Raw genomic sequence first — 15,752 nt, forward strand, 5'->3', positions numbered from 1 at the left:
TTTTCTTCCACCCTGGCTCTTCCACTCAAAAATCAGCCAGCCAGATTGCAATTCCAACCTGCATCAAAATGGCCAACTTTGAAGCGCTGGAGGCCATTTTTTAATGCTTGAGTCTGTTTGTATGTCACCAGAATTGAACCGTCTGGCCGTTTTGTATGATCTTTCTTTAGGCTTCCAGTCCAAGGCTCCATGAAAAGGAAAGAGGAATTATGCTGGGGATGAGAAAAAAAAGAATCTACAGAGCCAACCCCTTTAGGTTGATGTTCTACAAATTAATCACAAGCTTTGGAGTGTCCAAGCTCCCTTTCTGAAGCAAGGTGATTAGGAGCCCCAAAAGGGTGTTGTTGGGGGAAAAGAAAAAAAAATGAGGCTGGTAAAATGAGGGAGAGCCTTCAGATGTGCAAATTGGATCTCAACAGGCGCAGAATGGTATTACAAATCATTGCAAGTGCTGGGGGAAGAGGAGGTAGAAAAGTTGTGGGCTTTACAACCTATTGTAGTGCAATGGCAGACTCCAACTGCTGTTTTGTTCCTTTTTTAAAATCCACTGCCTGCAAACATGCACATCTGCACAGTTCTTCAACTAAAAAAAAGTATTGTGTATTTAGCTCCATGGTGACATACATGCACTTTTGAAAAAAATTACATAATTTCCTGCCAATAAGTTTCTCCCTTCTAGAGTTCAACTCTTTTCAGAATTAACATGTTGCTTACCCTGATTACATGGGTGAAGGGGGTCACTTTTGCATCTCTAAATTTGCTTCCTCTTTCAGCAGTTTTGTGCTCCTCCCAGACACGCAGCCTGTGTTCCTCCAGCCGCCCGCTCCACTCCACCAAATTTTACAGTCATACCCATAAGTAAGAGCAATAGCTCCTCCATAAGGCTAAAATATATTCCAGTTTACGTGGAAGTGCACAGCAGCTATAAGCACCCCAAAGAATCATTATCACAGCAATCAGGGGAAGGGGGGAATACTGAAAGAAAATAAAATCAGAAAGAAAAATTTGGGAGTGCATCATGTGCCTCACCAATTAAATGTGGCAGGATTTTAATAAATGGTTATGCAAATTGGGCTACCAGATCTTGGCTGCAAAAATCTGGACCACCACTAGGGGGCAGTACAGACTGCAAATGGTCTGCCTCTTTGCTGCCATCTGATGGTCATCCAGAATTTTGCAGCTTGGATTTGATAGTCCCAGGAGTGAGTGGCCTTGCAGGAAACTGAAGATACGGCTAAATTCAGCAGCCAGGCATTTCTGAGCCTGGATAGTAAAAAAAAAAAAGAAAGTGGGGCAGAAACAGGGGAAAGATCCCTTATGACCCCTGAAGTCTCAAAGATTGCAAGACATCAGTACCAGACCTATAATTTATTTGTTAGGGTAGATAAAAATGAACCCAGAGGAAGATATAGGCATCTGGTGGACAAGGAAATGGCTGTAGCTGTTCCACTAAGCCATGGTTTAGGAAATCCACGCCCGATGAAAATACCCTCTTCCACACGAAGGCCTTTCCGATCCTTCAAAAGCAGTTTGAAAACAATATGTAGTCCTCTTCAAACCTGCCAACCAAAAAACTCCGGGAACAAGCAGCAAAGTCACTATTCTACCAGATGCTGCTCAGTAACAAAAATCTCCCACACTACGCACAATGGAAATTGTTTGCATACACTCCCATCTATAGCCTGACTTCACCTGGGTTATGCGTACAAAAAATCCCAATGGTCCTTATGAAAGGAACTGCAAAGCCGTCCAGCTACCTTTTCTAAGATCAGAAGCTAAGGAGCTAGAACGGGTGGACAGGCAGGAATTTCTTCAAATTGCTGGTGGTCCCCCACTAATTGCAAAATCAGAGGGCCAAGAGGAGATGCTTTTCTATTGTGACTCCCATATTTCTGTATAATTTATTTAATAGATGGCTGCTCAGTAACAGGCTGGCTGGGGAATTCTGGGAGTTGAAGTCCACTCATCTTAAAGTTGCCAAGTTTGAAAAACACTGTAGACCAACATAGACATAGACTAGAATTAGGCTTATCCTGACATTACAGACCTTCAGAAAGCAAGTTAAGAAGAGTCTTCCAAGGAGCTTTTTCTATAGTGCCTTGGGAACTGTTTATGTGCTCCTGTTTAAAGATGATTATGAATATTATGTTGTTGTTCTTTTATTCTTTGTAAACCATCCAGTTGCATGGTGATCTAACAATCTAGCAAATAAATATATAAATGGACTGCCTATAAGTTCTGTAAGTTCAATATTTTAAAAAAAGGGGGGAGAGAAAAAGGAGATGAAGAGACTACTTTTATTGAAGTTTTAAACAGCTAAGCCAAAAATAATCAGCTCAGCTCTCTAATAACAATCCAATATTGGAAGATCATAGAAATATGCAGCTGTTTTCAAACTGGTACAAAAATCCATTTGTTAAAAGTACCCTAAATTCAGGAAAAAAGGCCCATTTCTATTGCAGCTATTCAGTCTCTCAGGGTCCAATTGTTCCAATTTTTTTCCAGAAATGATAGAAAAAGGATTGCCACACTCCATTGTAACATTGCTCCTTTATTTTATACACATATATTGATTTGCGTATTTTAAAAAATACAAAAAACATCGTAAGCGAAGTTGTGGGTAACTGAGGCACGGAGGAAGTTTACATTTCTGCCTACGCTACATGAGGTTTACAAGTATTTTTTTAAAAAAAGGCAAAATAGAATGGTAAATGCAGTACAAATACATACAAATAACTTCTATTGCTGACTTGATGGGAAAAGACATGTTTTTTTGAAATACAAACTGTGAGAGCATTTGATGGACCAACAGTTTGAGAAGCAACATGGAACTCTCTTCTTATATATGATAACAGCAGCAAGACTCTTATATGCTCAAAGATGGAAGGATGCACAAATTCCCCCAATGGAGGATTGGATGATTAAGTTGATGGAATTGGCGCAAACGGCTAAGCTGACAGCATCTGTAACTGGATTTGTTCCTACCCAGAAGCCACTTTTCAACTATTTGCTCGTAATGCAAAAAAATGAAGTTTTGATTTTAGGTTTTGATGATTAAATGGTTTGATTTTAGAGAAATAATATTACTAAATGTTTAATAGCAAGAGATTAACTTTTATGTACTTTGATATCTGTGTTGGAGAAGGTCAGAAGCCACCCATCTTGTATGTTTTTCTGTCTATTGCACTGTTTTTAGTTTCTCGTTTTTTTTAGACTTGTATTCTATCTGTCCTATATTCTGTATTTTGGGTTTTAATTATATCTTGAAAATTAATAAAGCTTTATGAAAAAAAACTGTGAGAGTAGTATTGTCTAATACCAAGTACTGGGAATTTTTTTAAAAAAATACTGGATTAGCAACCATAAAGAAGCCAAAAATTATGTATTTAATACTTTGCAAAGCATGTGTTTTTCTACTATGCTTTTTTTAGTAAAAAAAAAAAAAAAGGATGTCTTACAAAATCAAATACCACCTTTCTGTAAAACATAGTTCTTTAAAAAAGTTGCAGGCAAGGATTTTTAACTCTTACCTAAATGCTGCTCCACTGCAGATGCCATCTTTCAGCCTGGCAATCACAGATAATTGGCTTTCATGTCCCCAAATCAAGAAACGTTCCTTGTAACTGCCCCAAAATAATAGAATTTATTTTGTTGACTTCTGAAAGCAAAAAAGAGAACTACCCTTTTTAGATTTAAGTCACTGCAAGCCTCAGCAACTCCCGCATAAATCATTTTGCAGGACCTTCACAGCTGTCGCAGAAGACTCGTCACCAGTCCTGAACACGTTGCAGTTAATTTCTCCCCAAGCAACCCTGGAGAATAAACCCTCTACGGATCTGCAAAGTAAGCCACCCACCTAGCACTGCTCCTGTGCAGTCCCCATTCATTCCAATGGAAAGCGCAGGCAGCCAAAGGCTCTACTGTAAACATCTACCTTTCCAAAAAAAAACGTATTCATAATGGAAAACAGCAAGTACATTTGGTAAGGGCAAAGGAAGACAGAAAAAAGGAACCCAAAACTTTTATAAGGAGCTAAATAGAGGAGTAATTTTTTAAATGCCAAATAAAATAAGTACATCAAGGAGAATGCTCCGAATTCTTTTCTGCTGCCAATGTTCCTGTCTTTGCTGCATGCTCTCCTTTGAGAAAATGGGTGATTGATGGTGGTTGCTGGCACACACCTCTGAACGGATCCTTCATATTCTACCCACCAGAAATGCAAGAAGTTAGTAGTCTGGATAAAGTGTAGCCGTCAAAGGCAGAAAATGAAAAATGTTGTCTGCAAGCTAAGTAACTTAAGGAAAACATCAGGAAGTGGACTCTCGTGGGAATGTCCTGGAGTGACAAGTGAACACCACGGCACCCTCCCCATCAAGGATAGGCACGCCCTCTCTCTCTACCTTCTCCCCTCGACCAACACTTGCAACTGCCACTGCCACCACTTTTCATAGCACTAAGCATCCTCGGGCCCTGGGTCATGAAGTTCCCAACCAACTGCACTGGAGAAGATACGTACATGGGAAAGCCAAAGATGGTTACACAGAGGTGTTTGTGAACCATCCCAAGCTCTGCATACAGCAAATTGTCATACGGCTGTCGTGTGCAATGGGCTCAGGATGGAGAGGGGAGAAGAACAATTGCGTGGCAAGCACAGAGCATGAACCTAGGCAGGAAATGAGGTAACTGAGATGGCTAGAGAGCAAGAATGCAGAGAGAGGGTGAATGAACGAGTGGGATTTCAGGCAGAGGAGAGAGACGGAAGAAAGGAACAAATAAAAGCAGAAGAGAGAGAAGCGTGACCCTTTCTTCTCCCTTCCTTTTGGACCACTGCTGCCCTGGTTCTCCTTGCTGCCAGACACTGTCTACCCCTGGATGAATATCAGCCGTGCAGAATACACCAGGTCTGCAAGGTACATCAGTAGATTGAGAGCGGTCAGAACAGCTATAGTAACAAGCTTGTCCCAGATACAGAAGTTGCTACAGTTCCGGGGTCGGGATGACTCTCCCCCGTGTTTTCTGTCAAACTTGTAGACTGGCCAAATAATTGTGGCAGTGGCATACATGAGCACGGCCAAAAAAGTGTAGCCGCTGAGGAATTTGTTGAACGGGCATGGCAACCAGCCGGTGCATTCACCAATGCAGAGGATAATCACCACAAACGAGAGGATGAAACAGATGCAGTAGACCGCCATGCACCACTGAATAGCTTCTGGGCTGTCATACAAAGTTGGGTAACTTATGAAGACAAAGATGATGCAGGCAATAAAAGTCTCCACCACCTTCAGCAATCCTGGGACAGTCGCCATGTAGCCGGTAACTTCTCCTGGCTTAGCTTTGGTTATGCTGACCTCAGTGAGGTAAGCTAGAAAGGCCAGGCAAGAAAACACAGTGGCCGAAATGCGGTATCCCCGTTCCTCACGAGGAAGGTTCTGATTCTGAATGAAGGCTACCGGGTAGATGATGGAAGCAGAGAGACACATCAACGTGGCATACATGGCAAAAGTGATGGGGAAGTTCTTCCAAGAGACCGGCATGCGATGCTGAAGGCCAGCAAACTCAACCACCAAGATGACGATGGTGACGGCAAAACACACACACCATGAGAACATGCACCAGTCCCCGTTGCGGCCACTCCAGGCATTCCGGTGGACCACCAAGCTGAAGGCCACACAGGTGAAAAGGGCTTGCAGCAGGCGAACAATGCCCAAGGTAGATGTCAGGGCACTGGTGTTGCCCACTGATTTTGAGCGGGTTACTGGCATTGTGCAAAGATCTAGGGAGGAGAACAAAGACACATAATGCAAAACTTTATCATGTATATTTTTATAGTTGAGAATACATATCCTGAATTTAGGGCTAGGGAATATAGGGAAAATGGGCAGCCTTCTTCAACCTGGTGGCTTCCAAATATGTTGGATTTCCAGTCTTATCATTCTCAAGCAGAATTCCAGTCTTATCTTTCCCAGTAAAAAATCCAAAATAACTGCAGGACTACAAGCTGAGGAAGACTAATTTAAGTGCCATTGTCTCCTGGACCTGCCTGAATACTGTAGAAGTGAGAGCAGGGATGGGGAAGATGTATCACTCCAGGTATTGTTGGATATCAGCTGCCAGCAGTCCCAGCCAGGATGGATTACAGGTAGTCCTCGCTAACAACCATTCATTTAGTGACCGTTCAGAGTTATGATGGTGCTGAAAAAACCAACTTATGACCTATACTTGCACTTATGACCGCCACAGCATCCCCGTGGTCACGTGATCACGATTTGGGCGCTTGGCAACCGTCGCACATTTACGATGGTTGCAGTGTCTCCCAGTCACATGATCACCATTTTTTACCTTCCTAGCCGGCTTCTGATAAGTAAAATCAATAGAGAACCGCATGATTTGCTTAACAACTGCCGCAAAAATGATTGTAAATTTGGGTATGAATTTGCTTAACGGCCACATCACTTAGTGACCTACATTCCAGTCCCAATTGTGGTAGTTAAGTGAGGACTACCTGTATATGACTTCTAGTCCAATGTCTGGAGACTCACAAGTTTTACTTCTAAATCATTTAAGGCATAGGATGGAGGAGGCCAGTCAAGACAACTTAACCAAAACTATTTGGTGGGGTTCTGCTGAGAATATGTAAGTTCTAAACATCAAAAAAGTTCTGCATTCGTGTTGTATAAAGCACTGACAAATTTTGGAAGAGCAGAATTTAGCAGACAGACACTCTTATTTAGCTCATTCTAGACAAAAATTCTTGCTTGGCCCCAGATCTGCTAGGCAGCCTTGGACATCTCATTCAAACATTTTCAGATTACCCCATCTATAAAATGCAAACATGAACTGTTTGCCATTTATATGGGAATTCTTGGTCTCCCTGCCTGACTGGTACCATCTCACCCATCAAAGATCCGGTGCGACTTGTGAATATCAGGTGGGCCTATTCAGCTGCTTTTCTTGGAAGACATTAGTAACACTTATTAAAGTAGCTTGCAATAGTCAATCACTTAAAAACAACAGCAAGGAAGACAACAATTATTAAAAATGAGAAAAGTAACTTAAGTGCCACTCATCCAATACAGTGTTGAACGACAGCAACAACATTTTAAAATTTATTTTAACAATCATCAGAGAGAGGCCTCCATATAAACTTAAAGACTTCGTGCCAAAATTAACACTGGCTGCTAGTCCCAATCCAGATGTCTATAGGTAGTGTTTCAACGTCTGCCTACAGGTAACATGGAAGACCTAATTTTGCAAAGTAAGAGCGCCTTGAAATCAAGCCGCATTGTTTGCAAGGGCCACAAGAAAGATACGGAAGGAACTGTTGATAAATAGTTCTGCAAATATTAGAGGGGAAGGGCTGAATTGATATGGATTGCTGTAATTTTAAATGATTTTTGCTAAAACCAATGGTTGCAAATAAAATGTATGAACTGGACTAAGAGAGCCAGTTTGGTCTAGTGGTTAAGGCAACGGGCTAGAAACCAGGAGACAGAGAGTTCTAGTCCCGCCTTCAGCATGAAAGCTGGTTGGCTGACCTTGGGCCGGTCACTCTCTCTCAGCCCAAGAGCCAATCAGGCGTGGTATGAGAGTTCTAGTCCCGCCTTCGGCATGAAAGCTGGCTGGCTGACCTTGGGCCAGTCACTTTCTCTCAGCCCAAGAGCCAATCAGGCGTGGTATGAGAGTTCTAGTCCCGCCTTCAGCATGAAAGCCGGCTGGGCGACCTTGGGCTAGTCTCTCTCTCTCAGCCCAACCCACCTCACAGGGCTGTTGTTGTGGGGAAAATAGGAGGAGAAAGGAGTATTAGGTATGTTTGCCGCCTTGGGTTATTTATAAAAAATAATAAAAGCGGGATATAAATAAATACTCATGATAGCAACTGTTGGACATCAACAGCTGCAAGGGAAAAAGAGGGCAGTTCAGCTAAACACACAATGTAATGTAATAGCAGTCTATTCTGAGGTTTGTAAATCATTTATGTTCTGTATTTATGTATGCCATTTCTATGGGGGTTGGGTTCATACCTACAGTTTTCCAGATAGCACGTAGCTCTAACTATCTTGATTTACTTTTCTTTTTTTTTTCAAATTTGGTATAGCTAACACAATAAATAGGGACGCGGTGGCGCTGCGGGTTAAACCGCTGAGCTTGCCGATCGGAAGGTCGGCGGTTCGAATCCGCGTGACGGGGTGAGCTCCCGTTGCTAGTCCCAGCTCCTGCCAACCTAGCAGTTCGAAAACATGCAAATGTGAGTGGATCAATAGGTGCCGCTTCGGCGGGCAGGTAACAGCGTTCTGTTTAGTCATGCCGGCCACATGACCACGGAAGTGTCTGCGGACAAACGCCGGCTCTTCGGCTTTGAAACGGAGATGAGCACCACCCCCTAGAGTCAGACACGACTGGATTTAACGTCAAGGGAAACCTTTACCTTTACTAACACAATAAATGGTACTGCACGTAGAGATTCTCAACAGCAAAAGTGGGGGATGGAATCTGTACTGGGGCAATATTTTATTGAGGTAACTGAAGAGTTACAGTTACTAAAATCGTAACTTACAACTCCTTTGTTAAACTTCAGTTAACTTAAACATTGCCCCAGTATGGCAGATGAATTTAAAATGGGTACAGACTAAGAATAATGTCCAAACTGAAGCCTTCTGCAGATGCAGAGGAACCCTCCCTGCTTACGCAGCATGTATTACGTGCTGGCTATGAATAATGGGCCCAAAAGATCCAGAGGCTGGAGAAGGCTGGGTGGCATATTTGTTAATCAAATTTAGCCACCGTCCATCTCCCCCAAAAGGGGGACTCTGGGCGGTTGTCCAACCAACGCTGATACAGCATTTTCCTGTATTAATTTTCCAATTAATAACTGGGAAATTTCCCAATTATGGCAAATCAAGGTACGATGAAAGAACAGACAAGAATTTCTGGGGACTGAAAAGTTACTCCAACCTGTCTATGTCTCACAATTACATTACAGACATTTGGAGCTGCTAATTTCCAGCCAAAGTTGGAAAACGCTTTCTTCCTGCAGAGGTTGAAGGCTGAGACAGCAACAAGGGCTGGGAAATAGTGGGTATGTGTGCAGGGAAGGGGTGGGAGAAAATCCACGATATCCATGTAAGGGCAAGAGAAAATCCCTTTTTAGCCAAAGCTGGACATTTGGTTTTAATCAAGTTCTGCTGCTGAGCTGAGGAATGGAGAGGGGGAAGGCAGACAAATCCTGGGCTCTGAGCCAGCTTCACTGTCTTCGTTCTGAGTCATCTCCCAAAGATGCAGCGAGGTCCCTTCCCTTCCCTTCCTGCAAACCCGGAATCGAGGGTTTCCTCTCCTGTCAACTCCAAACATGTCTCCTAGCAGATCTAGCTCCTTTCATTCAGCTGCAAGGGAAACCAGAATCCTTTGGTAGGGAAGCCTTGCCCTGCCTTGCCAGTCAGCCCTCTAAGTTTGGAGAGAAGAAAAGGAGAGAGGGAGAAAAAAAAGATGTTTGAAAGTAAAGGTAAGCTGCTTTAAGAAAAGGAGAGCAGAAAATCCATTTTAAAGCATCTTAGCGCAGAGTGGTAGGCAGCAGTATTGCCACCGAAACTCTCCCCACGACCCGAGTTCGATCCCAGCGGAAGCTGGATTCTCGGGTAGCCATCTCAGGTCGACTCAGCCTTCCCTCCTTCCGAGGTCAGTAAAATGAGCACCCAGCTTGCTGGGGAAGGTGACGACTGGGGAAGGCAATGGCAAACCACCCCGCTTTAATCTGCCAAGAAAACGCCTCAAAAGCGCATCCCCCCAAAGGGTCAGGCATGACTCGGTGCTTGCACAGGGGACCTTTCACCATTTTTCACAGAATGCCTTTTAAAATTCCAGTGGCTTTTATTGCCTGTTAGCACTCACTGTATGGGAATTGGGCAACTCTAGAAGATATTTTGCAAGAAACTTCATGATTCAATTGCCAGTAGAAAGTTGTCCTATCCAGCCCAGACACATATAGCATGTCACTTGTTTGGGGCCTTACAAGGGGGAAACAGCTGACAGAACAGCTTTTTTTTGCAAAGCTGTCCTGCCAACTTAACCTGCAGTTAGTTTTGCATACAACCAAATCAAGAGGGAGAAACTGTTCCTAGACAATGTCATTTTTCAGGTGGCAGAAAAAAAGTGGCATGTGTGAATCCTGCTGTCTTTTCCCTTTGCATTGAGAAAATGAGCATCTCAGACAGTAGAATTTAACTCTGTTCCTCAACAGGTGGTTTCCAGGTATACTGACAGCTCTCTTGATGAGACAACTTCAGACTTGTAACCTTTGGACTGCAGCCTGAAGTAGCACAGTCTAGATAAATAGACTGTTTTCCATTTGACTCTGCTGCCCATCTGAGTTGATTCACAATCCTAAGGTTTTTCCAAGAACACTTTAACCCACACCAAGCATAAAAGTTTTATATCATTGAACTCCACTCCTCTCGTGTAAGATGCTGAAGGGAGAACAAAAGCAAAATTCTGCATGCCACTTTATCACATTCGTTCTTCTCACTCTGCAAAGTACATTCAAATAGGCATTTTTATTTGTCGAAGGAGCCTGCAAGTTCACGGCGACTTTAAGGATGACTCAGCTCATCATAACGCAAGCAGAATTTAAAGGAAATTGTAACCGCTGTCTAAACAAATGGGTGAAAACTAATCAAGGAACATCTTCACCTAGTCTTATAAACACTCTGGACAAAAGAGAGAGAGAGATTGAAATTTGCATTTACCAGAAGTAACGCTGACAGTTAGCAGGAAAATATTCAGCCATCGCACACTGGTGCAAAAAACCTAGAGCGAAGAAGAGGTGGAAACGCCCAGGGCGTAGAACTATTTCTTACATGCTGCAGGATACAACTGAAGCACTGTTTCAAACACAGAAAACTCAAGAGGCAGAGCCTTAGAAGAGCTGGTTCCGGTTCCTGTTCCCTAAAAGCCCCAGATCTGTGCCCACAAAAGCAGAAGACACAGAAAAACAGAACTCGCTGGATAAAATTAGAGCTGCAAAGTAAAGTTGGCATAATGGCAAGGCAACTAATGAGCAGAGGTGATTCAAAGTATCTAAAAGTTAGGGAATCCTCAATCCCCCCCTCTCTCTCGATCAATGTTGCATGGACTTCAACTCCCAGAATTTTGGGAGTTGAAGTCCATACATCTTAAAGTCGCCAAGGCTGAAAAACACTGCTCCAGATTAAGAATACCATTGGGTCACCCCTACTTTTAAGTGAACTGTTGCTTTGTAAATTAAACTATAGGATATGTTTTACAAATTAATAGATTTCAGTTGTTAATAGCCAAGAAATAGCCTGATTGATCTCATATTATTTATTGTCAAAGGCCAGGATGATCTCTTATCCATCCTTAAGGAAACATGATTTCTCGGTTTAGAAAGCATGGCATTGATTTTTAAAAGGTATTTTTCTGTATGTATGACTGCATGAGGAGAATTAAATTTAACGTTTTGGAAAATCTGTTGCAAAATCTATTAGTTTGGCACCATGGAATGGAACAGAAAATCCTTCCTCGAAAGGCACCATTGTTGCTGGTGCATGTTTGCTTAAGTGTCATCATGAGCTAGATGCCTTAGTGCAGGGTTTTTCCAACGGTTTTCTGTCGAACCCTACAGTTCCGTGAAAACCTGATGGGGCTCCAGAAGAGATTAAGAGAAAAAAAAAAGTTCATTCAAACACAGCCCATTTTCTATCACTAAAGCTTTGCCTCTTGATTAGGCGTTCCAGGGGAAAAAAATCTTAACAAACTGGTTCTGCAGCCTGAAAAACTTTGAAACCCTCTGGCTTATCAGACAACAGAAGGGCTACCAAATTGGGCCACAAAATTCTGAAAGACCAGTAGATGGCAGCAAAGAAATCTAGAAAAGGTAACTATCTGCTGCCATCTAATGGTCTTTCAGGTTTCTGCAGCCCAGATCAAGTAGCCCTAGTAATAATCATATTGAGATAAGCAGGGAAGTTTTTATGAATTAAAAAAAGAATTGATTCTTCCCCAGCCCAAGGTTTTACTATATTACAAACAGCTAACAACAGCACACAGTGGGAAGGAGAAATAATTACAGTACAGATTTCTGTTTTGTGGGGTCTTTTCATAATGCTACCAAAAATGTTAGGCTAAGGATAACTAAGAAAAGAATATGCATTCTGCAAAAATAAGACTTTTTTAAACCATACACATAATGGTTTCTCCTATTAAGCATCTAGTGAACTGTGGGAATTCACAACGAAGTACATAACACAAACCCATAGATGTCAGTCACATCACACATACATGACTCCCTTAGTAAAATAACTCTCCCCTCCTCACATAAAAATGCATTCAACAATAGCAGCATGTCTCTGCAATTGTAATGCATGCATTATTGATACAAATACACACTATTTGACTCCATACACTATCCCATCTACTGTATAATTGTCCTCTGCACTCACTAAATATTACCCATTTTGCAATTTGCACTGTAACATGCACAGCACCCAGACAACATTAAATGTGACTTCCATCTTGAGTACCACACCTATCATCTATTACAACATCACCAGATTAGCTTTAGGAAATTATTCAGCTTTTGTCCTGAGAAAATATTGCAGTTTTCCTATATAGCATTAATAAAGGGATACGTCTCCCTTAATTGAAAGTCTTGTGAGACCAAAATATTTGGCAAAGAAGTTGCGCTCTTGAGAAAAACTGCTGGATTCAGACAGCAGCTTTTTTTAAGGACACCGATTATTTTCATATACTGACTAACCATAAGCTTGCACAATTTTTCTGTCATTGCTTGGCAATTATTCAAAGGTACACTGCCTCTAAACATGAAGGTTCTGTTTAGCTACACTGATCCTTTGAACAGTTTGGTCTAGTGGTTAAAGCACCAGGCTAGAAATCAGGAGACCGAGAGTTCTAGTCCTGCCTCAGGCACGAAAGCTGGCTGGGAGACTTTGGGCTAGTCTCTCTCAGCCCAGCTCACCTCACAGGCTTGTTGTTGTGGGGAAAATAGGAGGAGGAAGGAGTATTAGGTATGTTCCCCACCTTGAGTTAAGATAATAAAGGTGGGATAAAAAAAATCTAAAAAGTTTTCACAGACTTGGTCTGTAAAATTGTAGGCTACATAATAAAGCTGTGATGGCACAATCTGACCCATGTTCATTTCAAAATCACTTTAGAGTTTGTTTTGGAGAAGCCAGCCCGGTGGTATCTTAAAATCTTCACTACCTCTGTTTTCCTACTAACTTTGCTGCTCACTTGTTCCATTAAAACAACCTGAGCGTTACAGACAGGCACCTCCCTGGCACAACGGATTGCCAAAGCCATGGGCGCAATGCACTCCACTGTCTCCATGTTTTAAAAAAGAGCGTTGCCTCCGTGGGTTTGCCTCCTGCTGCAAAGTTAGCCCACAAATACGGGGGCTCCTTCTTTGAAAAAGCAAAGGAAAAGAAGAGCCACGGGGTGGGGCACCCGGACGTTGCAGCGTCCACCAGCTCACCCGAAAAGCAGCCCTGCAAACAGGTCGCTGTGGGGGAGCTCAGCAAGGTACCTCATTTCCCAAGAACGGCAGCACCCAACTTCCAGCCCAATTAACCTGCCCCAGACATCTTTGCTTTAACACCGTAAGACCCGCTCACTTTCCCCTCGGAAGGCAGGCACCCGGGCCGTTCTGAGGAACCTGCTTTACACTCCGGAGCCCTCGACGCCCCTCAGTTCCACGCAGGCACCGCTTTCCTCTCAACTTTAAGAGCCCCGCCCCGCGCCGCCTTTAACCCCTCAGAGCTCTCCGCGTCTCCCCCAGCCCCAGTTTCTTCCACAGGTCCTTCTTACTTCCAAGGCCGGGGCGGGCGCAAAGCCTGCAGCGACGGAGACTCCCGAGGCGCGGCGAACCAGCGAAAGATGCTCCTCGAGAGACTAAGGCGGCGGCTCCCGGGCTGGGTTGGCCGAGGCGGGAGGGGGGCTGGGTGTGGCGTTAGGCGCCGAGAGGGCGGGAGGGGGGTGCCGGCCAGAAGGAGGGGAAAGGGTGGGACGTGGGCGGAGGAAAGGCGAGCTGAGCGGGGCGCGGGCGGTCTGTTTTTACCGTTGCTGCTGGCGACGAGGAATAATAAGCGTTACGCGTGCGGTCCCCACCCGAAAAGCAGCTTGGCTGAAGCCACGGGGATCCCATGGTCCTTTCCCCCGGCGCTCAAGGCTTCCCAAAAGGCTGAACATCAAAGAAGACGCCCGTCTGTCGCTCCGACTCGGCATTTGTCACTCGGAGTTGGAAAACCACGGGCTACGAATGTGGATGATGGCTCGGGGCCTTCTGTTCGCTTTGCTTCATAGTTAACGGCGGGCTGGAGGAATCCACCGCCGCATCGTTGGGAGTGAGTTCCCTAAGCCGATTAGGCATAGCCTAAGAACATAAACAGCGTCCTGTTGGATGGTACCCGGGGCCAATCTGGTCCTGCAGTTTCTCACAGCGGCCAACCCTTTGCCACCCTTTCCCCTCTTTCTGCTAGTCTCCCAGCAGATGGCCTTCAGAGGCAGTCACACGGCCATCAAGGGTAATAGCTAGGGATCCCCAGGACTTCCATGAATTGGTCCAACCTTATTTTGAAGCTAGCCAAGCTGGCAGCACCGTATCTGGGGGTGGTAGCAAATTCCAGTGTTTTATTGTGCGTTGTTAAATGCAGGGATTCCCCGATCCGCAGGCACCAGTTGCTCCTGCAGAAATGCTGTAGCCATGTTTCATAGAATCATGGGGTTGAAAGGAACCTTGGAGATCTTATAATCCAGAGTTCCTCAACCTTGGCAACTCTAAGCTGCGTGGACTTCAACTCCCAGAATTCCTCAGCCAGCTTTGGGAGTTGAAGTCCACACAGTTTAAGAGTTGCCAAGGTTGAGGAACCCTGTTCTAGTCCAACCCTCTGCCCAGGGCAGGAATTTAGAGGTCTCAGACAAAAGGTTGCGTAATCTTTCCTTGAAAACTTCCAGCCATGGTCCAAGAGGCAGGCTGTTCCACTGGTTAATAGCTCACAGTAAGGACATTCCTCCTTATTTCAATGTCTTCATCTTGCAGCAGAGATAAAGCGTGTAACTCAGTGCTAAAGACATTATCCAGGATATTGGCAACAAATAACAAAAATGCACCTTTTCTCATCATAATCCTTGATCTGCTTGGCTTCTTGGTTGGTAGCATGATTTCTCTTAACGCAAACAAGGGATTGGGCTCATCAATCACACTAAAGCATAAACCCACTATTGATACAGAGGGCCTCTCCCTACACCCACACCCGACTGTGACATACATATATATGCCTGGGCGATGCCTTTTTTTATTGCTTTCATCTCTACCTCAGCCCAGGAATGAGACAACCTTAAGACATTCTCCACGGTACAGGTCTGAACGTGGTGTTTTCCCCTTATTCTGGCATCATCCAGAACTTCTTTTAGAGTTACTCAACCATCATGCCAAAGTAAGAGTAAACAAAGTCAGGCTTCATGGCACCTCAAGGCTGGCCAGCTAACGCTAGAAGACACTATCAGTCCTTATTGGGAAAATGGCTTAAATCCAAACCAAACAAATTACATTATGGCTTAGTGTGTTCATAGTCAGGCATGTCCACCTCTTTGTTACATGTGCTGCAGGACTTCAGTTGTAAAATCATGGCCAACTTCTTGACTTATTTTACACTTACACACCCCACAGATGCCCGTTCATAGTTATTATTAAAGAATCCATTAAACCAGCGTTTCTCAACCAG

The 15,752-nt window shown here is 43.8% G+C and overlaps 1 protein-coding gene across 1 annotated transcript; it reads right to left on the reverse strand.

Moving 5' to 3' along the window:
* Positions 1-3,452: 3,452 nt before the first annotated feature.
* On the reverse strand, positions 3,453-13,953 carry MYADM (myeloid associated differentiation marker). Its single transcript, XM_063301210.1, has 2 exons — positions 13,837-13,953; positions 3,453-5,773 (listed from the first exon to the last, which is right to left on the reverse strand). Exon 2 carries the CDS (start codon positions 5,760-5,762, stop codon positions 4,863-4,865), a length of 900 nt encoding a protein of 299 aa, XP_063157280.1. The 5' UTR covers positions 5,763-5,773; positions 13,837-13,953; the 3' UTR covers positions 3,453-4,862.
* Between the last annotated feature and the right edge of the window lie 1,799 nt (positions 13,954-15,752).

This window comes from Candoia aspera, chromosome 4 (genome assembly GCF_035149785.1).
Source record: "Candoia aspera isolate rCanAsp1 chromosome 4, rCanAsp1.hap2, whole genome shotgun sequence".
NCBI lineage: Eukaryota > Metazoa > Chordata > Lepidosauria > Squamata > Boidae > Candoia > Candoia aspera.

What these genes read in the sequence shown, in the direction of transcription:
- MYADM (XM_063301210.1), bottom strand. Translation starts at nt 5,762, where the DNA reads ATGCCAGTAACCCGCTCAAAATCAGTGGGCAACACCAGTGCCCTGACA.